The following is a 26456-nucleotide window of genomic DNA, read 5'->3' as shown; positions in this document are numbered from 1 at the left end:
GAGGAGAGGAGAGGAGAGGAGAGGAGAGGAGAGGAGAGGAGAGCAAGCAGGCTAGTGGAAACAGGAGGGATAGTGTGCAAGTAAGATATGTATAGAAGGCAGGGACATCAAGAGCCACTGAGTGTAGGCCCTGAAGGAACAACAGTTGAGAGATGTGCTTGGTTTGATTGGTGCAGCCAAATTGGAAATATTTTGTATCCTAAGATTATGTTATGTAAATAATAAAGGAGGGCTTAATGCTTGACATTAATTTGTAATATAGAAGATTTATATTCTTAAACGTCTCCAGTTAGGACTTATTAGTAGGTCATGAGATCAATTTAATGAACTGTCCTAATATTTGAAGAAATGAAATTTATTAATCAAGGTATATTATATGTTACTAAAGTTAAATAATGGAGGTTAGTGTGCTAGTTAGAATTTAGGATGTATATCTGGTGTGCATTGCAGTGAAATGTTGAAAAATTCCTTGAATGAAGTGAGAGTGAGCTGGGAGAGGAGACAGACTGGCAGAGCTTGAAGACATTCTGCAACTAATGTTTTTAAAGCATATTTTATCTCTACATTCCTTTGAAAGGCCAAGCTCCACCCCAACCCACCCCCAAGATGATTCAATGTCTTATGATATTGTGGCCATATCTAGACTATTAAACCTTGCCTTAAGAAAGCCTAGAAAATTCATTAACACCTCTGCCTTCACTTTCTGAACTCTACTGATAATAAAGCTTACCAAACCCAAAGTCCCTAGAGCCCCACTGAGGAACCTGAGGTCTTGAGCTTGTTTTGATAATGTCCATTTTACTCAAACATGATACAGAACCTTCACATTTTGTTTGGATCCTGATATCTCATGTGCTATCTCTTCCAAACCATTCCAAAGAATTCATGAAGCACCTTTTTACTAGGAAAAAAAAAAAAAGCAATTTGTAGGGAAATGTCAGTGTTGACTGTCCTTGTCAGGAAGGAGAGAGGATATAACATATCTCTGTCCCTTTCTATCAGTTTTGCTATGAACTTTAAATTGCTATTGGGGTGAGAAGAGGGAACAGCTTTTTTAAAGGAAAGAAATGGTTTACCCTGTGTCTGTGATACTTCTGCTCATTTCTACACCATGCGGATAGAGCCAAAGCCAAGCAGCCCCACGAGCAGTTCCTCCTTATATGCAGCTATCTAGAGTCAGCAACATAACATGTTGTTAGAAGATGTTAGAAGGGGAGTGCCATGCCTGTTATGAAGCCACCAGGCCTCTGACTGGTATCCACGATTGAATCAAATTCAAAGGAATAACATGCAAGGCAGAATGCCTAGGAAATACTCAGAGCGTTTCTGAAATGTGTAAAGTGATGTTGAGCAATACTGGAAGAAAAACATTTTTTAATAAGTAAAAACAAAGAAAAACAAATCTTACATATTAGTGGTTATATGCTGTTTAGTTTAATTGAGCAATAACAATTCATTTTCATTTGTGTAAGAGATAAGATCCACTCTATAATCTAGACAGGAGAGCCTGCTTGGCAGTCTAGTTTAGAGCATTAATACTAAGGAGAGCCATAGGACTCAGGGCCGTGCTGAGCGTCGCACACAAGCCTGTGGTCCCAGGGTTCAGGAGGTAGGCGCTGGGTGTGAGGAGTTTACTATCATCCTTGATTACCCAGCAAGTCTGAGGGCAGCCAGAGCGCTGTGTGATCCTGTTACAAGAAAGGAAAAGCTACTGGGAAGGGGTTCAGTGCTGAGACTAGTTATTTCTACTTAGGGAAGCAGCGAGAGCAGCAAAGTAACAGGCCCTTGGAAGTCAGATGGGCACACTGAACCAGCATTGGGGCCTTTCCTGGTCAGTGTGTGTCCCTAGGGAAAGGACAAGCAGTTCAGGATCTTCCCATCTCCTCTGCTCTTCCAGAGGGGCACGTCTGCTGTGAGGACTGCCCATGGGAAACAGTTCATCTCTCTTCATCCGTACATGGCAGGCCCCGCGATGGTCAGAAGACTCTCAGCTGCTGCTTCTGCACTTAGGAAGGATTGATTGTTCACAACGGTAAGCTCACAGTGTGAGCACCAACAGCCTGAAACAATACTATCCCTTAAGATTTATTAGGCATTTACCATGTACTAGCCCCTGTACTCTGTGCAGTACACAGCTTATCTCCCTTAAATTCCTTTAACAACTTCTTAACAACTGCATAAGCTATGAGTCACTGACTTTTGTATCAGAAAAAAACAAAGCTGAACCTGAGAAACTTGCTCTGGTCATGAAGTTAGCATGCATCAAAACAAATCAGTAACTTCCATAATATGTCGCCTATCCAAGAGAAAAACTTTATTTTAAAAAAAAAAAGGTATCCGAAAAACTAGAGTTGCCTAATCCTTCTGCAGAAGCCATCTGCCAAGTGGTAAGTGAGAGGGCCAGGGACTTCCCGATGCCCAAATCCACACCATCAGTGATACTGCTCAGCCTGTGTCTCTACTCATTAGCATCTAGAATAGATGCCGTCTCTGCAGACTCCAGAGCCATCCATCCCAAACCCTGTGTTACCTCTGAGCCCCATCTGGGAACACAGCGTGTGTGATTCCCTGGACAGCCAGACAGCCAGCCAGAGCTGTTCAGATCAAGCTGAAACCAATACAGCTTGTAGGTAGAGCCATTGTGTAACCTGAATCCAGATGTTCAGCTCTCTCTCCTGTCTCTTTAACTTCCCTGGGAGACTGGAAGAATGGAGGCACCTGTTGTGGTTTAGTGTGTTAGTGGGGGGGGGGGGGATTTTGGTGGTAGTGGTGGAGGTAGTATTTGCTGAATCCTAGATGAAACAGGCTCCCAGAATACAAAACTAACCTGCTTCATAATGACCTAACTTGTTACTGAGGAGCACACCACCAGCACAGCCTGAACCAGTCTTCCAGAAAACCCTTGGTCCTAAAGTTCAAGTGATGGAGCCTTGTGAGCTTTAGGAAATACCATCAGTGGTCTCCACACAAAAGGAAAGATCCCTAGTCATCAGGATACACAAAGACTGCTTCCCACTCAAGCTTTGTGAGTTAATTTTAAAAACACATGGAGACACTAAGTTGATCATGTGATTACTAACCTTGACCCTTCCTAGAAAGTAGAGGAGGTGAAAATGTAAGCAGCTCAGGGAATTTCACTAGGGCATGGGAAAATGGCTCAGTCAGTGAAGCTCTTGCTGAATGAATAGGAGTCCTGAGTTTGATTCCCCAGCGCCAACCTCAAAGTCAAGTATCAGCAGGGGCCTGTTATCTCAGGATAGTTAGCCAAAGACCAGGAAGATCGTGGATTTACTAGCCAGCCAGTCGGGTTGAACTGGTGAGGTCCAGGTTCAGCGAGAGATGCCATCTCAAAATAATACATACAATAAGGTGGAGAGAGACCAAGAAAAACTCCCTACATCTATACATCAACTTCTGGCCTCTCCATGCATTCACACATACATGCATGCAAACACACATGTACAAAATATTTCACCACATGGATTCATCCACAAAACTTTTGCAGCATAGTCAACCATTTGTTTCCAATTTTACAACTGCTTTTGAGGCTTGGGGAAATACTCAAATTGTCCCTTTTTGATAACTTCCCCAAGCAGTTCTTTTAAAGTGTGTGTGTGTGTGTGTGTGTGTGTGTGTGTGTGTGTATCTGTCTATGTGTGTGCTTCTGTCTGTCTATGTGTACGTGTGTGTCTGTGTCTGTCTTTGTGTCTGTGTATATCTGTCTATGTCTCTCTGTATGTTTGTGCATCTCCCTCTCTTACTCTCTCTCTATACATATATGTGTGTCTGTCTCTGTGTGTGTTTCTGTCTATGTGTATGCGTGTGTCTGTCTGTATGTGTCTGTCTATGTCTCTGTATGTCTGTCTGTTCATATCTCACTCTATGTGTGTGTGTGATGTGTCTGTCTGTCTATCTTTGTGTATATGTCTGTCTCTGTCTCTGTGTCTGTCTGTCTGTCCGTCTCCCTCTCCCTCCCTTCCCTCTCTCTCTGTGCATGTCTGCCTGCCTGTCTGTCTGTCTGTGATGTGATATGTGTTGGGAAGGCATGCATATAGAAGTCTAAGGACAACTTTGCAGAGCTCCTTTCACTTTTTTGGTTCCAAGAATCAACTCAGGCTGTCAGACTTCTGCGGCAAGCCCTTGACCACTGAGCTACTTCCTACTTCTGGTTTCCAAGCCTATGCAGACTTCAGTCTGGTTTCACACTAGAATCTTTGGGGGTGGGGCAGGCCCTCAGAGTCTGTGCAGTCAGCCGAGAGACACTAATCTGCAGTTCTCGTGGAGAGCCACCAGTCTGCAGGCCAGTGACTAAGCGGATGAGCAGATCACAGCAGTTTCTGTACAGTGTGGGAGCCCCATTCCATCGGTAGCTCCCTCGGCCGTAGCTCTTGTGTTTCATTCCGGTTCCTACAGGAATGTCAGTCTGAAGTGGAAAAGCAAGTGGTTTGTTTGTTTTTTTTTTTTCTTAAGATTGTTGTGATCTCTTTAAAATCAATAGGAAGCACTTCCCCTAGCAAGTGTGTCCATCCTGCGACCATAGACCACATGTGCCACACAACACAAAATTGTAAACTGACTTAAAAGATAAGACTTGGGCTTTTTTTTCTTTCTAATTTTGTAACTTGATTACCTGGTTCTCTAGTATGAAATTTATGAATGACAACGTGGTTGCAGGGAGCATGGTCTGCTAGAGAACTCGGCTTTGCTTCTTTTCTGTCTGGGGAGAGTGCTTCAATACCCAGCATGCAGTACTTGACATGTTTACGTTTGACCTTCCATACACACCAGTTATTCTTCCGTATTTCCAGCTTGGTTAGTTAGTGCTTTTCTACTTGGGATTACTTTACTCTTAACTTCTTTCTTCTTTGGAATCCTAGCTTGTCCTAAACTTACATTTCCTGAAGGGGAAAGGGAAAGGAAGTTGATTTCAATGCAGCTAGGAACGATGTCACAGTGTGTGTACGTTCCAGGTAAATGTGATTCATAGTGTCAGAGTTGCCCTTTAAAGAAAAAAAAATCTCTTTTGTCAGGTAAGGGTAGCTTGGGTTACAAGAAAAGAAGATGAACAAATGGGAACAGTTCTGCATTAATAAATATTCAGGTTGCACCCACTCAGAAGTCAGTGCTCGTGGTGGTGCTGGGACATGTGGTGCTGGGTGATGGAGGTTGTGCACACTCTCATTTTTCACTTTAATTGCCTCCCTGAAAAGATCCTGACAGCTTCAAAGGTTACTGCTCATCGCATTGTTGATAACTCAGAAGCAATATGCATGTGTAATTTGCTTCATTATTGCCCGCTAATAACCAATACTGGAGAAAGGCTTGAGCAACCAAAGCAGCCATAATGTGACATGAAGTTTCTCTCTTCTTCCTTTCATTCCTTAATCATCTCTCTGCAGAGTCAGCCTCATATGATATGGCAGTGTGGGACTTACTCTACTATTGTTGTTGTTTCTGTTCCATACGTTATACAATATAATCTATTTTTTTAATCCAGAAAGCAAAGACACAAAATAGTTCACGTTACTCAGGAGAACTTTGAGCTAGCATTCTGATTGTTAGGGTGTTGGTTTTATTGTTGTTTGTATGAAGATTTGGCTTCACTTACTGAGAAACCGTTGAGTAACAGGATCTGAAGTGGAAGAGTATTTCATTCTGTCAGTTGCAGAAGTACTGGAGGAGGCCAGTCTAGAAGAGAGGTGAGGCTTCACTGCTCAGCCACACCTACTCCTGCTTGGCTTTGCCTAGGTTGACTTCCATGTATGAGATTATCTCCTATTGAAGTAGATGCAGGAGTAATAGTCATTCTTCCAGTCACCTTAGAGGAAAATTACTACAAAGAAAGGCACACATTTTCAAAGAGACTTCTTTAAAGCCCTGTATCTTACTGACCAGGGTGTACACTCAAAGGATGAAGACCCAAGGAAGGAATGCTGGGAAATGTAAGCCCTATGCCAGGCAGCCCTGCTCCAGAGCAGCATGATGTAAAAGGGAAATGTGTATCGAGAGCACTATGCAGCCCGTGATGACTCACATTTGAATAATGAGTTTTAAATTTTTCCTATGCATCATTATGCTGCTGACTATCAAATATAGACAATTTACAGTAGTGCCAGTCTGCATTTCAAAATACTTGATGAGCTAAAGCTCTGAGCAGCATAGCGGCACCTTACTTTACACTAGAGATTCAGTCCTAATTTCACTCTAGGCTGAAAGCACTGCTCTTAGCGATATTTTAGGGAAGAATCGTAAGGCTTATGAAGCTAAAGCTGAGTGGAGACAGCTGGATTTGTAGAGAGTAGCACATTATCTCAACACCAAGAAGTAAAAACAGGGCTGGAGAGATGGCTCAGCAAAGAAAGGCTAGGCTTGTAACCAGAGATATAAAAAGGAAAAACAAAGATTATAGCAAGAAGGTGATTCTCTTACTAGGCCTTGGAGAGCCCGTACCAGCTCCACTAAACACTGAATTAAAGACCCCTATTTGACTCACCCACTCCCAGCCTTTTATCCTCAGTTGTGAATTGTACCAGTCACTTGATTTCAAATGCAGTGTGCCCCCAGGCCTGTCCTTATCCATGCTGAGCTGACTATTGGCCGAGTTTCAGGATAGCATCTTTAATCAGGGTGCTGGAGTTTTTACTGTTTTGAGGGCATTCCTTGGCTCTGCTGCCTGGTGGAACGTGTGGTGTTATGATGCGATTCTTCAGAACTTCGGTTCCTATCTGCATCAGGAGCCCTTTATCCCTCTCTTCTCTGAAGCTCAACTCCCTGGTTCTGCACAGCATCTTTCACACATGAGCAGCAGATCTCACTTGGAACATCAAATATTTTTCACAGTTTGAGATTCTTTATTGTTGATAATGAGATACTCACTTCATAACATAAGAAAAATCTTGTGTTTCCGTATCTTCTTTTACCAGTCTTCTATATCAGTTTTCCATCTTCCCTACCACTCTCCACTATTCTCTAACACAATGGCCATCTTAGCTTATTCCCCCTGTGACTCTGCTTTGCCTTTGAGATTAAGGCTGACTATCGAGAGCCTTTGAACCATTCTAGATAAAGTTTGCTCTGCACTTCGTGTCTCTTACACACAAGCCACTCTGAACATCACAGACAGTTTACTTTCTCCTACTCGCCTGCTCAAGCTGTTCTCTATTCCGAGTCTTAGAAACTTTTCCTTCTAAAGTTGCCCTGACCCTCACAGAGAATCTTGCCATGTTTCTGGAGCAATTTATGTATTTGCTGCTTTGTCTTGAATCATTGAGGGGTTTTTGGAGTGTGTGTGTGTGTGTGTGTTCAGCACATATACATGTACACAAACTTGTGTATAGATAGTTGATATACACATGCCTGTGGAGGCCTTGGGTATGATCCACCTCCTTCGAGGCAGGGCCTGACATTGTCCTGGGGCTCACCAGTTAGATTAGCTGACCAGCAAGCCCCAGGACTCTTCCTATCTCTGCTTCCTCAGCCCTAGGATTTCAAGTGGTGCCGTTACACTCAGAATTTTTATGTGGTTGCTAGGCTTTGAACTTGTCTTGGTGCTTGCAAGGCAAGCACTTTACCAACTGAGCTATCTTCTTAGCCCTTGGATTATTGTTAACTGATTATCACAGTTATCCTTCTTGCCTAATTATGTGTCCTGTACTCCTCTAGCAAGGAGTACATGACAAGAATTCAGGATGTCTTTTGGGAAGTGAATTCAGTTTCTTTGACTCCACTAAGAAAACCAGGGCTCCTAAGATCTAGGTCCCAACCACCTTTGTGGCACTGTCCTGCTACCCATTGAGCAGCCTTCTAAGCTCTTGATTTAGAACATAGGAAAACCCAAAACATACCAACATGCAGTAGCTCTATTCTTCATAAACACCACATGGGTTTCCAGCAGGGTTTCTCAGCCGGGCACTGACGTTGAAGGTCGGGGGAGTTTATTGTAGTTGGTTATCTGATTGTGTGCAATGTAGGGTATCTAGCAGGATCCACTAACACCCTCCTTCTAATGTCTATAGACATTACATTGCCTTCACAGAGGATTGCCCACAGTTCAGAACTACCCTCCTCAAGTAGCTCTATTTTAAACTCTATAATTAGTGAGTATTGTCTGGTCAACAGTGCTGCCCTGCTGAAATGCCCACAGATTGTCGGCTCAGTGCCTGCTGCCTTAAAGCCACACTAGTTTTCCACCATCACCTGTGAATGACTTACTGTGGGCTCCATCAGTAAAATCTTCCCACATGAGCCCTCCCTCTGGGAGTATTTTGTCTCCTTTTATAGTGCTTTGAGCATGTGTCCTCGTTCATCTCTGTCTGTGCAGGGATGCAGTGGCTTACTGGGTCTGTGCCTCTGGCGCGTCTGACCTTACAGCTCTCTGAGCTGATGCTTATCTGTGTCTTCTGCCTTACTTCTCACCCTAGGTTCTCATTCAGTTATTCAGACTCCGCTGTGGTGGACATGGATTATTGACAGAGCCTTTGGCTTAGATTTGACCTCTAAGAGCCAGTTTCCTAAATAGCTACTTAGTGAGTGACCATAGGAATTTGAATGATTGATAAAGAATTAGAAAGCAGAAGAGCAGAACCTCTGCCCATGCTAGTCACAGGGCAAGCTGCAGCTGCAATGCCTGTGCTTGAGTCAGCTGCCTGAGCATTGTTTATAGAGTTCCTGATTCAGTCGTGTTTAGTCATTGACTTGTGGCAGGAAACCTAAGGCTCCACATGTGAACATGGATGCTCTTTAATAGATGCCGCTATCGTGTTGTATAGAATTCCTGACTTTTAGATATCAAGCTTGTCAAATTTACAGCAACACTTAAGTACGTCGGGACTTCACAGTGAATCAGGGAAGGCAAGAGCCTCAATATAATTTTCACTGAGTTTCCTGTAATGGAAATTATGACCTGGGAAAAATTTCAAATGGCATGTCAATAAACTAAGGAAAGGTTGATCCATTCAGAAAGGCTATACACTTGTAGGAGTGGTTTCTTTTTCTTTCTTTCTTTCTTTTTTAAGCCCAATGCCAACAAGAAATATTTACTTCAGCATCTGAAGTAGACCAGCAATGAATTTTAAAAGTCCATCTTTGTAAATTGTTCAACAGATTTAGCCTTAAAAATGAAGTAAAAGTTGCAAGAAAAGCGCACTGGCCTTATAAGAGACTATAAAGCCTGTGTGGAGTCCAGTGTTACAGCTGGCCGGGAGCAGGGAGCTGACCTCACCTGCGGGGGAGCAGACCATGGAGCTTGTGGTGAGCTGACCTCACCTGTGGGGGAACGGACCATGGAGCTTGTGTCTCTAGCCCTGTTTGTCACAGAAATGTGTAGGCCCCCACTGTTTGTACTTCGGTTCATGCATACCTGCCTACCCCTTTATTCTTCCCTGGCCCTCTTCCTTCCCTCTCTTCCTACCTTCCCCATGTTTTGGTGGCTTTCTCTCAGGTTCAAAGCTTTGCCTACATGGCTTAGTCATCATTTCTTGACTGTTACTGGCTTGTCTTTCACAACCACAGTGAAAAGCTGGTGGACACCTGTGGTTAGAAGCACAGATGGAGTTTATTGGCTATAGATGGAACTATAGGAACATCATTTAATTAGGGAATCACCAGATGTCAACATCTGGGTTCTCTTTTCTCTACACCTGCCTAATGGAGTAGAAGAAGAGTCCTGACTGGCTGTCAGTCCCTCCATCCATAGGCACTTCATGATCTGCTTAGTTTTTCTCCATGACCTCTTAAAAAGTTCTCTGTTTTAAAAGCTCTGAGCTTTCTCCGTGTTGTAGCAGGCATCTTTTAGTGCAGGGTCCCTCAGGGCTTCTGCAGGGTTCAGCTCCTGGCTCTTATGCCCCCACTATAGGGTCTGGAGATAAACAAAACTTTATCTAAGCCTTTTTATGTCCTCATATTCTTTTGTTGTGTCCCAAAACTTACCTTCTATTTCTGTCTCCTGTTTACTCCCCTTAGTGATTTTTTCCTACTCTCTACCACATTTTCATGGGGGTCCTGAATAGTCAAGGAAACAAATATGCTTGACGGATGTACCATATTTAACCCAAAGCCTGCAGTGTTCCCATCATGGAATTAATCGCTCTCTGCCCCTGTGTGTATTTGCTGGGCACTAGAGGGCAAAGGGTGGCAGTGATAGGAAGAGCTGAGACAAGCCCGAGTGTAGAAGGGTAAAAATATCATTGTGGTCCAGGAAGTCCTGAGAGCAAAGAGAAGAATTTGACAAGCCCTACGAAGAAAGCTAGGAGAGAGTGATGAGAAAACGAGGGTCTGTCTTTGCAAGTTTAGCAGGTGAGGGGAAGAATGGAAGCTAAGAACATGCATTAATTAGCATCGGGATCACTGAATGATTACAAAGAAAAGCAAGGGTTTCTCTTCAAAATCACTTATCCTGCTGGCCGGGCATTTGACTCCTGAAGTCTTCTACTACTACTACAGCCTTCAGCCTCCTACCTACATCTGTTTAGCCACCCCTTCCGGCCCCACACACAGTTGTGATGCATTTAAATAATAAGTGGTATTTGGAAACTGTAGAATGCTTTCTCTCTCTGGATCAAAAGCATATCTTCTTTTCACAGTGGCCTCACAACCTACAGATAGTCATTGCTCAACTTTTCCTTAGTTTTGGTTAAGAGGCAGCAGTGCTTGTTTCTGGCTTTATTAAATTGTTAAGTAATTCCGGGTATATAAAGTAAGTCCTGGCAAGGTACATAACTAAGGCATGGCCAAAGTCCATGAGTTCATTACTGAGTGATGGTTGACCCACCAAATAACACCAATAGAGTTTTCTTGTGGGCTTGGTGGTGGCACTAGCGATGAATATTTATTAAAAATAGTACACAAACACAGACAAAAAAGCAGTGTGGTAGTATACAGCTGTAATCCCAGCACTCAATTCTGGAGGCTAAAGCAGGGGAATCAGGAATTCAAGGTCCATCTATAGCTTTATAGCAAGTTTGACTCCAGCCTGGACTACATGAGACTCCCCTCAAACAACAGTTTACATGCCCCAAGCATGGTTCCCAATGACAGGGGCTGTAGAATGGATGAACAAGGGCATTAGAGGGTTCAGCAAGGTGGGCTGTGGGCCTTTTGTCACACACATCACACGTCTCATTCTTACTGAAAGGAATTTGAATGTTCCTTCCTAGGCTAAACCATCACCTTACGTTGTTTTTAAATTTTTATTTGATCTTCTTTTATTGGCTTCTATTGCTTGAAAAGCAATTGGAGCTCATATTGTGACAATGACAATTCAATCTGTGAAGCCTTGAGTTGCTAGGGTCACAGCTAGAAAAAGCTTTTTCGTTGTTCCTGGGTCTGGTGCTAAAGAGCTCAGTCCTCATCATAGAACAAAATGCTGCCCTGAGATGATGGTAGAGATAGCCATTGCCATCCTGTCTATAGGTCCCTGCTTTAGAAACTTAGCAGTGGTGCCCCGAGGCAGTCTGTGTCTTCTATCTCTCTGGCCCTACCCTGCCCCACTGAGACTTTGTTTGTCTTCCTGACACTTGTGATCATGTGGCAGTGGAAGGGTGCTGCTGTGTGTCCCTGTACTGGCCACATTATACACATTGCCAGATGAGATGCTGAGGGAGCACCATGCGAATGAGAAACACACGTGTTCTATATACACGTGTTCTGTCATAGAGCACGCTGGCATGGGTCTGTCTCTGTGAGCTGCAGCCAGCTCACTTCCTCAGTTTAGTGGCACTACAAATGAACAAGCCAGAGAATTGTTTGAGAGATGACATTATATGCACATTTTATTTCTTTTCGGATTACCCATTGCAGTGGCTTACTGTGGTCAAAACCATTTCTGAATGGCATGATGTGTGTATAAGGAGACTTTTCTTTGTAAAGCTCAACACTATCTAGTGGTTAGAGAGACTCTCTGGTACCCGGTGATAATGTTCCCGTAGCCTTTAGAGTCCCTGGACGAGATCCTGACAGAGCTGGGGAAGCATCCTACTTCATAAAGCCAGTCTCTCTCTGGAGTCTTTCTCTATGTAGGGTGTTTACCATCAGAAAGTTATGTTGCTGTCAGAGAGGAAGAAATAATGAAAACAGCTATTACACTTTTACTGAATGTGAAATGCTCAGCAGCATAATTAAATCTCATAAAACAGCAAGTCATAATCACCACACAGCAACCAGAAAGCAAGCGACAGCCCCCATGTTTATTTGGGACCAGCAGTTGATGTGGTCTCTTCTCCAGTCCCTTGTTTCAGTCTGTCCTGACTTGGGCCAAGTACATCATTTCATTTCCAAGGTGGCACATCTTTGGTGGATGTTCTAATTAGGGTTGCTTTGAAGAGTCATTTAATCTAAGAAGAAGATTGAGGCCTGGGGGTGTTTATTCAGGATGTTCTGGTGTCTTACTGGTGACTGGAGTCTACAGTCTAGGGGAAAAGGGGGCCGGGGGGGGGGAGCGAGGGTGCTTTATACCTAAGGCACTTCCAGTGGTTGTTTTGTTTCAGAAAAGGTGACATTTGGAAGCTCCCTGAAGTCTGCCTCCAACTTACAACTTGAGGCAATGTAAGTATAAGTCAAACATAGGTTGTAGAGTATGTTGAAGGAAAATAAAATAGAACTCTAGAATCTTGCTTTATAACCTGCATGTTGCACATGCTTGATGCTCTGTCAAACAAGATTGCCATTCAGTTTGTGAGGCGCAACAGCAGCACCATTCAGTTAAGAATCTGAGAGCTGTAGTATATTGTAGAAGACACTTGAGTCCCCTTCTTCAGAGAGATACTGGAACTCTTCCTGCATTAATCTGATTTCCATTCTATGGTAAAACAGTTGAGAGGCTCAACTTGCTAGGAGAAAAGTTTTATTGTGGCTCAGAGTTTCAAGCTCTCAGCCTGTGGCTCCTAGGCTGCATTGCTTTCAGGTGTGGTGTCAGAGCAGAACCCACCCCAGAGCTGGGGTCAAGTAACAGACTGGGATGTGCTGGCCTTGTCCTGGCTAGGAAGCTGGAGAGGGAGGACATTTCAAGGGTACCAGTGACCTAATTCCTTCTGCTAGACCCCACCTCCACAAAGTCTCAACACCTTCTAAGTGTGCCACAGACTAAGTACCAAACCTTCAACACACAAGCCTTTAGGGGAACGTCAAGATCCAGATGATTACAAGCTTGAAGTAGAAAATTTAATATGAATGTATATACCTGCACACACGCTTACACGCTCATGAACACACACAAATAAAAGAGAAAAGATTAAACTCAGGATAGCTTGAGAAAGCAACATTTAAAACACTTTAGAAAGTAGACCATGCTTCATGAAGAGTGACTTGGAGTGATTTAAAGATGGTTTGCAGGAAGAGTCTTTGATTGGAAGCCAAGTACAAGAACAAAGAAAAATGAAAGAGGGCCTAAAATGTTTACTGGCTTCTGAGCCCTTCACCCCTTTGATCAACAGATTGTAGGCTCCTATAGTGCTCATTTCTTCAATCTAACTCTGTGTAACGTCTCCAAAGAGCAGCGGCCCATCTACACCAGAGCTCAAATTCAAGTCATTTGGTGGAGACACAAGAGTCCTTCCTGCTGGGATTTTTGCTCTGACCTTGTTTCTCTAACATCCCCTCCTTCCCAGCTTCATGGTTTCTGTCTCCAGTGTCATCTGTTACTTTGGCACATCCGTCACCATTTGCACCCATGGCCTGTGTGGCTTGCCAGTGGTTGAATGTGTAGAAAGCATTCTGCTCTCTGAACCATGGTTCTGTAGACTCCCCTCCAGCAAGCACATTCTACACAGGAAAGCAAAGATATGTTGAGATTTCAGCAGACTTAGATAGGTGTTAAGGGTTCTGTTTGAAAATCATGTCTCTTTGGAAAGTGCCTTCCTTATGTCCAGACAACCACTGAGTTTACTACTCAACCAGAGACCAAGCTGCAGCCTCAGCTGCAGACCCAACTGGATATAAAAGGGGAGGAAATGCGAGTTACTGATCTGTTCTCATTTGCTCTGCCAAAACCTTGACACCGGGCTTGATGGAGCCTTTCAGAGACTCTTTTGTCTCTTATTTCCTAATTCAGCTTTCAAGGGCTTACAGTGGCAGAGACCCAAGGAAGGAAGGTTTCTAAATAGAGTTCCCTGGAATTCTTGGGATAGAAAAGAATGATAGAGTGAACGTGAGATTCTTAACTTGGACATAACGAAGAAAGCTGGTTCTACTGCACAGTTATATAGTCTGAGAGTCAAAAGCAACGACAACCTGATTATTTTTACCACTCGTGGCCTGGGCCACCATGTCTCTCTTTCTCTGTCACCTGTTAATGCACTCTGGAGTTCGTATATCTCAAATACACCATTGTGGTAAACACTGTGCAAAGGTGTTTGAAACTTTGTCAGTCGTCACATCTGAGTGCAGCAAAGAGACTTCTAATCATGTGATTGTATGGGTGAGGTTTTAATGAAAAGAAATTAATGTGAAGTGTTTTAGCCTTGTTTCATGTAAACAATACTGCGTGACTCGCCTGCCCCGTATATTACTGTATAATCATTCCTTTTGCGTATATTCAGGAAGTGATTTCTCGCCAGAAAACTTGGCGGTGTGCTTGCTGTGCTTCTGTTGTGAGGAGCACATTCATCCTGCCTGTGCTGGAGAAGCACCACTGTGGGAAGCCCCGGGAATGTGCTGTCTGTCCACTCTGGAGCACTGAGAGAGCTTCTGATTAAGAGTCTAGAAAAACTATAACCAATTCATTATACATTGAAAACGGAGACAAGCCCTCCAGAATATGAAGCTGGACTCAGAAGTGTTCAGTGAACAAGAACAATACTCCATAGATTTTCAAATTGATGGAGCTTTTCAATGTAAACTAATTTGTTCCAGGATTGAAGTGAGCATAATTAACAGAGGTTTTCCTTCTTAGGCCGATTAACCAGCGAGAACCATGCCAGCATTGTAACTGTGAGCACTGAAAACCAATATTTATGAGGGGGTTGTGCATGAGCCTGTGTGACAGATGGGCATTTTATCACTGTTGATGTTTGGAATTTCTTGAAAAGCAATGTAATATCTTGTTTTTATGAATGAATGAACAAATCACTGTGCTTTGTGGATGAGTTTTCCTATTCTAAACTAATCTTTGTCTCTCTTTACCCTCTGTTACTTTATGTGAGGGAACCTAATATATTCGGATGTTAAAAACAAAAACAAAACCAAAAACTAAAAAAATAATTGTAATTGTGCTTTGTTTCAGACACAGATCCACGAGTTTTAGAAAAGCAGGAGCTGCAGCAGCCGACCTATGTGGCTCTCAGTTACATTAATAGGTAAGCCGCCCCCCCCCCCCCCCCCCGAAAGACAGCTGCAGTTGGCTGCTGCTTTGCCCTTTAGATGGGTCTTTTTACCACAGTAAATGCTTTCAGTTTGAAAACGTGCAACATCTCTGTGGAGATTTCTTATTTCTTTGTTGAGGGATATAGATTGTAGCCCACTGTGCATAAGTCTGAAAAAAATGGCTGATTTATAAGCTAATTTTGGAAGTATTTTGTATGCAGAGTTAGAATATGCTATTTTGACTTCATAGGGCAGTGTGAGAGATTAGTGGATTTATGTCTGAGTGAACCTTTTAAATCCTAGGGTGAAAGAGGTACTTTTATGAATTCAAAACATAGTTGGAGTATCAGAATATATTGGAATCTAACGAGCTGAAATCATTTAATTTCAGAAACTCATTCTGTAGCAGCTCATCTTTTAGTGGAAACACTGTCAGCAGCTGCCCCCACGTGTGTAGAGTAACATGAGTTTTCACTTACATTGATTCTGAGCCTGACTCTAGAGAACTGTTTTGTGTTTGACTATCAAACCTAAAAGAAGACTTAGTGTTTCAGTCAACTCAAATGATTAAGGAGACAGTAATTTGGGGGTGAGAACTCGAAGTCACCTTTGGGTTAAGAAAACATACACTGTCAAAGCAACATGGAGAGAGTGAGAGCAAAATTAGTTTTTAATGAGACTGTGAACTCACTGCCCATAAGTCAGTGGTGGGCTTCTACTATCAGCTGCCCCTTTCCCATAAGGCAAAGGCCTTTCTAGTCTCTTGGTGCCAGAGTGTGGACCAGGGTGTGGAGAGGAAGTCTGCCAGCGAATTATCTGCACTCTTCAGTTTGGTGTCATTTAGGAAACAGTTAATTCCTGCCCAGACACAGCTGGAGTTCCTCACCTGCACTCAGCTTCGGGTTCTTGTGATGAGGCATGTTTTCAGAGAGATGAGCTAATGAAAGCGTCCGAGTGCATGCTATTTTCTGATTTCCTTCATCAGGCTTTCTAAGGAGTAGCATAAACTGTCTCTAGTCTTTTACCACCTACATTCTGACATGGTGCTAGAATACATTCAGATTATATTCAATTACATAAAGATGTCTGAGTTTTCCAAAGATCCTGTACTATTCCCAATACTTAACGAAAGAGCTGGAAAACCTTTAGTTATGTATTCATAGAACTATACTAGATTAGCCTGCTGATGTTGACAGATCGATCTGGTCTAAAGGAGAGACATCTATATCGGATTACTAAGCTTACTGGTGACTTCTCTAGGAGGAAAGTATTCGTAAGCTTGCCAGGTTATCAACTCTGAACAAAAGACCCTTTTGTGGGGATTGCTGCATTGGGACTTAGTACTCCTCACACTCTGGATATTTGTTTATGGGAAGGAGATAAAAACAGAGTGGCGTGGGAGCCAGAGGTTCAAACAATTGAGAGCTGCAAACCTGTCTATAATGCAAAGAGAACACACACACCAAGGGGTGGGGGTGGGGGGCAGAAAGACAGAGAGACAGAAAGAGACAGAGACAGAGAGGGTTTAAACAAAGGTGCTGCTGAAGGAGGAAGAAATGCGGACTTGACAGCAGCATCCTGACTAACAGAAGAAGCATACTTCTCTTTTTCCTTCTTTGTTTTTGTTATTTTATTTATGGGTTTTCTTTTGGTTGATTGGTTGGTTGGTGGGCTTTGTTTTGTTTCTGATATAAGATCTTGCTATGCAGCCTCTGAAACTTAAAATCTAAGGTGGCCTTGAATTTGAAGCAGCCTTCCTTCCTCTGTCCTTGAGAGCTGGAATTACATGCCCAGGCTACCATGCCTGGCCCAAGAAAGGTTGTTACTCCTTAATTTCTCTATTGTTAAAGGCAGAGGTTAGGGAGATGTCTCAGTTAGTAAATGCTTGCCTTGCAAGCATAAGGACCTGAGTTCAATCCCTGGTACCTATTTAAAGAAGCAGGCATGTTTTGCACACTCAGTCCCAGCCCTTGGAGACCAGTGGAAAGAGGTGAATTCCTCACCCTCAATTGGTGAGTTTCAGACCAGTGAGAGACTGCCTCCAAAACATCTCCTGGAGAACAATACCTAAAGTTGAACTCTGACCTAAATACCCTCAGAGAGAGAGAGAGGGAAGGAGGTGGGGGAGAGAGAGAGAGAGAGAGAGAGAGAGAGAGAGAGAGAGAGAAAGATAGATGTGAGTAAACACAGATGATAGTCCCTTGAGGTACTTGAGTTCAAACCTATTCATGAGGCTCTAGAATCTAACCAGTGTGAAGTCAGATTTATTGGGATACCAGAGAGTTAAGTACTCAGTGAAAACAAGAGAGCAATCTTGAAGAATAATGTTGCAAATACAGACTAGGACACATGGTCAGAGGGGACAAAGATACAAAATAATATAGAGCAGTTACTATATCCAGCATAGCTGCATGTTAGCAGTCTACTTGGAGACAATAATGGAGATGATAGACGCTAAAACTTGTAAGAGAGGTGTTCTTGAATTCCTTTGTAAGGTACTTCCACATCACAAAGCTGGAGTTGAGGTGGATGTAAGAAGTAAATCCCAACATAACAGTTGTCAGCTGCAGTGGGATGGACACCTTAGCCTTGCATCCAAGAGGAAAGCAGGAGGGTGAGCTGCTGGGCAAAGCAGGTGAACCTCCACCACCAAAACCTTCCGAGAGTGTGTGCTGCCCCTCCATAGTTCTGCAGCTTATTGTCCACGAAGTTCAGGTGACTGCCTTCAGGAAACATAGTAACTTTTTGGCTTTTTTGAGACAGGTCTCACTATGTGGCCCTGGCTGTTCTGGAATTCACTTTGTAGATCAGGCTGGCCTTGAACTCACAGAGATCTGCCTGCCTCTGCCTCTTGAGTACTAAAGTTAAAGGTGTTTGCCATCATGCTGGGCTACAATATAACTTTGTAATCATTTGTGGCTCTCCAGAAATAAGTATCAGAGATAACATTGTGGATGTAATAGCATATATGGCCCACATTGTTAATTATTCTGTGTTCTCTACAGAATATTTTTATTAAGATAACATAAATCGGAATTTCTAAATCTATTTAAGTTTTAAATATGTATAGCATTTGATATGTGACCATTCACCACATGTGACTGCAGATTAGTGGTGTCTGGTGCTTCATTCTCATCGTTTGTTGCTGGATGGAAGTTTACTCTCTAACTACATTACAGCTCTGGTTCTCTCCCTAGGCCTCCCCTGCACTTCTGGGGCAGTGAGCTGTAGGTTTGACCTCTAAGAATGATTTTAATTTGATTTAATGCTCACTCTGAAAGCTGAATCACAGTTCTTCCTGGAGCAGTAATTTCAAGAGTGATTCAGGAACCCACACACATATGCACAAGGCCATTTACGCACAGGAGGATATTATGGGCTTTTATGTTGGGGAGCATGAGTTAAGTGAAATAGATTTCTAAGCTGGTATGGTGTTACACACCTGTGACCCCCAGAAGTTGGGAAACTGAAGCAGGAGGACCACAAGTTCAAGGCCAGATGGCTGCAAATGATTCTATGTCGCAATTAAAGATTTATACACATCATATGCTTGATATCCATTCTAAGTCTCTAAATGGGGTGATATAATTCTGGTGTGGCTCTTTGGTACTTTTGCTTGAGGCACATGTACTGGCTAGTTTTGTGTCAACTTGACACAGCTGGAGTTATCACAGAGAAAGGAGCTTCAGTTGAGGAAATGCCTCCATGAGATCCAACTGTAAGACATTTTCTCAATTAGTGATCAAGGGGGAAAGGCCCCTTGAGGGTGGGACCATCTCTGGGCTGGTAGTCTTGGGTTCTATAAGAGAGCTGGCTGAGCAAGCCAGGGGAGGCAAACCAGTAAAGAACATCCCTCCATGGCCTCTGCATCAGCTCCTGCTTCCTGACCTGCTTGAGTTCCAGTCCTGACTTCCTTGGTGATGAGCAACAGTATGGAAGTGTAAGCCAAATAAACCCTTTCCTCCCCAACTTGCTTCTTGGTCCTGATGTTTGTGCAGGAATAGAACCCCTGACTAAGACAGGCAGCTAATAGGGATTAGTGTCCTGAAAACATTATTTTAGGTTGCTAAATTATATCACCTCCACCTCTGTCCTCCACTCCCCCCAAGGAGTGAGATTTTATACAGAATGGATTTCTGTTCTTTTTCTAATTCAAAATGCAGAACTGTCTTTTTTTCTCATGATCAACTGGAGAAAAGGAAGACAAAACACATTTACTAAATCACCTGCTAATTTTTATGCTTGTGAATTAGAGTTCTCCTCAGGACGTTTCTTCTCTTTCTCTCGTGTAGGCATGATGCAGAGTTAGGCCGCTCATCTTAGGGTTCTGTGTGCTGTTCATGACCTGTGTCAGAGACTGCACAACCTGCCTGCTTCTTCTCATTCCAGTAGTTCCTTCATTGCTGTATTCACACGAAACAAAGACCAACACCCATGGCATAGCAATGCTGTGTAAGCAAAGAGGCTGTGTCGTTTCTCTATCGATCTTAATGAAAGAGATGACAGCAGAGAAAGTTGCTTTGGAGGAGCCAGGACAATGTACACCATCAAATACACCTCATGAATGCAGGGACATTTCCTTTCAAACCTCCAGGACCACACTGAGCCTGTTGCTGACCCTTGGTAATGTTTACTGAAGGGATGCACACATGTTCTTGTGAGTAATAAGTGAGTGCATAAATGATGCTGAGAACAGTAAGATTTCTTCTGTAAAGACTGCCCATGTTCCTAGAAAGGCCTTCGGGAGAAACTGAAACTGTGTACATCCACTCCACATTCATCCAACTTACAACATAAAAATGTACTGAGCAATGGCTACCACTGACTGTCTCACCATAGCTAGAGAAACTATGAGAAGATGAGCATTAAGCTCTGAACAGTAGGACCTTCATGACTGATCCCTGAGAGAAGGGACACTTGAGGGGGTGGCACCACAGTCATCTACACCACGTGACTGTAGTGTGAAGGGCGAAGCCTAAGCAGAGCAGAGCAGTCTCTGAGAGCTGAGGAGCCCACATCAGAACTAAAGCTAGAACTGTGAGCACTGTGACTCCTGTGCACTCATCAGAGGATGACTGAGGCTGAGGGACTGCTGCAGACTTTCTAACAGTCTGCATGGGGGTAGGTACTAGTTACTTTCCAGTTGTTACCAGAATACACAGCCATGACCACAACAGCTTACAGATGAAAAGATTTTCTTTGGGCTTGCAGTTCAGGTGGTGGGTGGAGGCAACAAGTGGCAGCTGGAGCAGCTGGAGCAGCTGGAGCAGCTGAAAACTCAAAGCAGAGAGAGAAATCAGAATGGCAGGTGGCTTTGAAACCTCATAGCTTGCCACCAGTGACACCTCCTTCAGCAAGGCCACACCTTCTAATTCTACCTGAAAAGTCACTAACCAAGGAATCAAATATCTGAATCTATGCAGGGCATCTCATTTAAACCACCACAGGGTCCTCCACCAGGCCAGGCTGAATACACTGTGCATGATGAGGGTAAGCAGCTCCTAATAGGTAGGAATAGAAGAAAGACCATGTTATATCCCATCCTGATCAGTATGTTAATTCTCCATACTCATGGTTCTGGTCTCAGAAAGGGCTCAGGTTAGAAATAAATACTTTATTCTTTGAGCAATTGTGCTTGAAGCCAAGATCCCCTAAGAGCCTCAGAGGAGGCAGAGTAAGTTAGATGGTCTTTGGATATAGTTGGTGTTTCTACAAACTTGAGCTAATCAAATATAAAATCTGTATGAGTTCAATATGATTGCCCAAAAACTGAACTAGCTGCTAAAACAAACCCTGGCAGTCTTCACAGCAGTGTTCAGTATCACAACATCATTGTGCAGTCAGAAATCACCAGATGTGAGATTTTCTCATAGGTAAAAGAGGCAAAGTCAGTGGAGGCCCTGCCTGAAAGGTCTAAATGTTGCATGGATGAGAGGTGGACTTGAAAGCAGCAGCACCATGTGTTCAAGGATTCCGGGGAAAATACACCAAGAGCTTGTTTTGAATAAAAATAGAATGAGTGTGGACCCTTTATTTTGACTTCTCCTCCTACAGAATATAAACTGTTAGTGAAACCTTCTTCCCCTGCCACTTTCCTTCTCACTCCAGAACCTCATCTAATCCTCCACCTTTCTCTCTTGCTTTTTCAGTTGGACTAAATTTTTGCCAAGTTGTAATTAGTCATTGCCTTGTAGAACACACTGTAGTTAGCGAAGCTTGCACTAGACTTCTCTTATTTATACAAACAAGACTGAAGCATTTGAGTTTTGAATCTAAGTGCACAGATTTCTTTTTTCATGGGAGCACCTGTTTATGGTCTTCTAAGAGCAGTCATATTTATTGCAGTACACGCTACGCTTTCCTAGCCCCTCCTTTGTCTACCAGATCTGAAGTCTCTGTTAGTGTCCCAGCCCCAGACTGAGGTTGTAGCCTAATGCATGCCATAAACATGTTACATGCTGTTAGGTTTCAAATGCCAGACATTGAGCTACCATTTTCTTAGCCCATGTTTTATGGACATCCATTGAAACAAAGCTGAGGTGGCCCCTTGCCAGATTTCCCCCATAATGCCTCTCTCCCAGCCTGGCCTGCTCACGGTGCTCTGCAGGGACCATATATTCTTGTGGGACAGTGGGAAGCTGAAAAGAGAGCCCTCTTGTGTTTTGGCTTGCTGCAACAAAATTTGGTTACATTGCTTGCAGAAAACACACTGTAGGGAAGGAGAGTCTGCAGGAGTGGGCAGATGGTGCACACGGCAGGATGGATCTCTAGCCCGCAGAGATGGCAGCTCATTCCTGGGCCAGCAGTGCTCTCAGCGGCTTGCTCACACTCACACTGGCCTTGCTTCCGGCCAGTTTACTTTGAGTCTCGTGTTTACTCATCAGTATTTCTGACTAATCTTGCATATCTTTGAGTCCAGTTCTAAACTGTGTAGCTTTTTTTCCTTGTTTTTAATTTTTGTTTTATTTTTATTTAATTTTTTTTTTGAGATTGGATTTTTTTTTCTTTTCTAAAACAACTGAGTGATGCTGAGAACCATCTAGAGACAAGCCCGGGTCTTTTGCTTTCTTTGCCATTTCCAGGACTCTGTCCAAAACAGTTTCCCCATTGACGTTCTCCTTTCTGTGGCCTCAGAGTTGTGTGTATCTCAGTCCTTCCTGCCTTATGTTCCTGCACACTCAGGAGCAGCTCAGAATTTACCAGTTCTGTGCATCCCTTGTCCACACAAGCTTGCTCCTTATTTTACTGTCTTCAATCTTCAGCCTCAGATAAAACTCAAAGGTACCACGCTAGCCTGCAGCTGCTTGGACTCGATCTAACCCATGGCAAACACAGGCTACCCAGCCTCAGCTGTATCTTCTGCATTGCCCCATTTTCTTTTCCTTTCTATTGTAACCTACTCAGTTGAACACAGCTCAGCTTCCAGCATGCTGAGATTCCCAGACGAGTTCCCTACCCCCTCCTCAGCTAACTGTTGGAGCAGAGGCCGTTCCTGGATTGTGTCTGCATGCCCTGCTCTCACTTCCAAGTTCATCTGTGTTCTTTCCATTCTTGTCTCAGGATGTTTTCTTTAAAGCTGTCACATGGTTGGCACAGCACATCCATGTCCTCTCTGGAGTTTCAGACCCCCTCTCCTTGGCTCCTTTTGGTCGTGCCACATGTATTGTAAGGTCTCTGTCCTAGGAGTTCCTTCCCTACTTCTGTCCTTTGCTATTAGGAGACCTGGCATCTTTCTTCAGACCTTACCTTGCTCACACTGATGATGTTACTACAGTTTGGAAACCCTTTCCCCCTGATTATGTTGTGAGTTTGTGGCAACATGGAGACCCTGGCATGAATAATAAAGAGTAAATCATTTTTCTCTCTTTAGCCACTAACCTGTTCTTGTTGGTTGCTTCTATCTTTTTGCCAAACAAATAGTAACTTCCCTGAGCTATGTCTGCAGAATTCTGGCTTTCTCTGTATCAGTCACATGTAGTTTCCTTCCCTGGCTGTATTTGTTATATTCTACGACCTTAGCTGTCACCTAAAGAGGATTCCCTGAGCCCTCTGTCCCAGGTTCTTCAAGTTCTCGTTTCTGGCTGCCTCACTTCTGTGGCCACAGGAACTTATCAGGCAGACTGCACTAACCCAGTGCCATCTCATTATGTTATTTCCTCTCCAAAATGGCCACTTGATAACATTGTTCAATGGTGTCCACCTACCCAATAGTCTAGAAAACATCGAGTTTTTCTAGTCTCTAGAGAGCCATCTTTTATCTGTCCCTCGGCCCGTTTTTCAAAGTCCTCGAGCTTCTCTTGTATAGCATCTGTATCCACTCCATCTGCTCATCTTACCATTCCCTGCCACCCCCTGCTTAGCACCCGCTGTTTTCAGGTGACCAGGAATTTCCCAAGCTCCCTCCCTTCTGCCATTCTCTGTAGTACCTACAGTTTCCATTAGAAGAGATCTCAAAGGACCTATCTGTCAGCCCCATACATAGAAGCTGTCCATGTCTAGCGCTCTGCTTGCGTACTTTCTCACTCCACTCTGGCCTTGATAATCCTGCTCATCCAGTTACACTAAAAGCTATTTTATGAAGGCTGCCCCTCCAGAAATTATTTATGCCATTGGTCAAATTTATTTTCCAAAATTATAGCATTGATATCATTTATTATGGCTACTAAATAATGTAAAAAATTTAAATGTATACAATATATTTGAGGATAGCTTTTCTCCCAGTCATCTACCAAACTTACCACAACAAATAAATAAATTCCAGTACCATGGGGGGTGATTCTATTTTATCCATATTCTCCCTACATGAAGATATGTTTGTAGGCAAGATATTCCAGGGAAGTGCCTGAAACATGCCTAATGGAGGGAAGATACATCAATCACACACCTGAACAATTCTCTTTTGTTTTTCTTTAATATCCTTCTAGATCAATATAGATAAATCTACTACATTTTAAGTTACATTCTAAGATGTGAATATGTAATGTTAGCCTACCTCTTCAGCATTGATTGTTGGGTATGTAGGTCAGTGCCAGACTTATTAGAATGTTTTTGTGCCCTTTACCACTAATAAACCCACAATAGGGATTAATCATTGTTTGATAGGGTAGTGAGGAGGTTTGAATATGCTTTGCCCATGGATTGGCACTATTAGGAGGTATGGCCTTACTGGAGGAAATGTGTCACTATGGGGATGGACTTTGAAACACCTCTCCTAGCTGCCTGGAAGCCAGTGCTCTCCTGGCTGCCTTCCCATCAAGATGTAAAACTCTCAGCTCCTCCAGTGCCATGCTACCTAGATGCTGCCATGATCACCTCGATGATGATAATGGACTGAACCTCTGAACCTGTAAGCCAGCCCCAATTAAATGTCCCTTATAAGAGTTATCTTGATCATGATATCTGTTCACAGCAATGAAAGCATCCCTAAGACATCCAGTCAGCACTTCTTTGCATGTATTTCTGCCTACGTAGAAATCTAAGTCAGAGTGTCTTTCTCTCTGATCTGTCATACTCAGAATTAAATTAAAGCTCCTTACCATAGCTAAAGGGCTGCAGGTTCGGGACTGCCTCTGGCTACTCCAGTTGCACCTCTTAGCACCAGTCGCACTTTCTGTCCCTAGAGCATACTGAGCTCTGGCCTACTCAAAGGCCATGGTCCTTACTTGCCCCTCTGCTGAGACAGTCTTTGCTCACACAGCCTGTCATTTCCTTCCTTTCTGTATTTGATTGGATGTCCCCTACATTGCATCCCTGATTTTCCTATCCTGAGCCGTCATTTTCCTCATTATTTTTCATAGTACGTCTTGCTGCCTGCAATCTGTAGGTTTAAATAAAAATGGTGTGTTGGGTCCCTGCTTCCCTTCTAACTTGTGAGCCTCACAGTATCAGGAGCTTTCTGCATCCCAGTCATCAGGACATCCCCAGCTCTTAGAATGCTGTTGCCAAGTGAGTATGCAATGTGTTTTAGAGAAATAGTGGTGTGTGTGTGTGTGTGTGTGTGTGTGTGTGTGTGTGTGTGTTTGTGTGAATTGTTTCCCATCCAACAGTTGTCTCACTCATCTTTGTTTCCTTCTGTCTCACACCTGAGTGTCTGGCAAATACTTGGCATGTAGTATAAAACTAAATCACTGAATGGCAAATTACAGCATAAGGGATGACCTTGTGATCCCCTCCCCCCACCATACACATTTACAAAATGACTCAAGGTGCTATACCCCTCTTATTTCATTTGGAAATTCAGAACGCTGGCAGTAATCTACTTGATTTATCGTTTTCCCCTTATGTGCGGCACCTCGAAGTTAATTAAGAAGACCATGAATCTTCCCTCTGTAGCTCTAGTGCATTCCGGTTTGCAGAGTTCGCTCATATTGCTGAGACTGTTGATTTGGGACTCAATTTGAAACATTACTTAATTTTCTCACATTGAGGTTCATTATGCTGAGCCTGAAGCCTGGTCCTGCCTTTGAAGGCCCCTTCACAGGCAAGCTTTAGATCAGTTCCACGTCCCAGCTTCTAAATAACTTGCTCTCATTTCCTCCACCTTGGCCAAAACCTTGGTCATTGGCTCAGAAGCAGTACAGCTAAGTAAGTTCCCTGTCCCTGGGAGGCCTTCCTGTCCTCAGCCACAGTGCAGGCTCTTCCCTGGAATCCCTCACCATTGGGCTGTACACAGCTGCTTTCCAGCTGTAGAAGTCAAAATGGATCTCCACATAGACATGCCATCCCAACAACAAGCAAGACCACCAACAAATCAGGATAGTGAGCTACCAAGCAGCACTAACCAACTCCTTTTGAGTTGTACTGAACTGGTGATGTTTAAGAGCTGAGATGCAGTCTCAGCAATGGCCACTGACTGAGCACTGCTGTATGTGGCCCTCAGCAGTGCCCCTGGCTGTGTCATGAGTCTTCACAGTGCATCACAGCATGTACCTCCATGTGCATCTGAGGAAGTAGGACCTGTTAACTTTTCTCTGCCCTGGACCCTGTTAACAAACAAAAATGCTTGGCTTGCTCCCCAAAGGAATGTTTTTAAATTCATTAACTAGAATATATAGGATTACAAAAAAAGCCAATGCATAAAATACATAAAGTAGTAAAATTGGCAGATTTGTGATGTGACACATATGTTTCTTTTTTTTTTTTTTTTTTTTTTTTTTTTTTTT

The 26456-nt window shown here is 43.3% G+C and overlaps 1 protein-coding gene across 2 annotated transcripts in view; it reads left to right on the top strand.

Annotated features, from left to right (window-relative positions):
* Jazf1 (JAZF zinc finger 1) overlaps positions 1-26456 on the top strand; it is a 303501-nt gene that overhangs the window by 160502 nt on the left and 116543 nt on the right. The window contains exons 1-3 of one of the 2 annotated variants that reach the window (XM_029478835.1): positions 12503-12540; positions 14885-14922; positions 15215-15287. In XM_029478835.1, coding sequence (XP_029334695.1) covers positions 12539-12540; positions 14885-14922; positions 15215-15287 — 113 coding nt within the window. In that variant the 5' untranslated portion in view covers positions 12503-12538. Of the gene's footprint in view, positions 1-12502; positions 12541-14884; positions 14923-15214; positions 15288-26456 lie in introns of those variants that run through there. The other variant, XM_021165549.2, reaches the window with a different exon arrangement.

This window comes from Mus caroli, chromosome 6, assembly GCF_900094665.2.
Source record: "Mus caroli chromosome 6, CAROLI_EIJ_v1.1, whole genome shotgun sequence".
Lineage (NCBI taxonomy): Eukaryota > Metazoa > Chordata > Mammalia > Rodentia > Muridae > Mus > Mus caroli.
The sequence above is the reverse complement of the archived record's forward strand: the minus strand, read 5'-3'. Positions and strand labels throughout refer to the sequence as shown.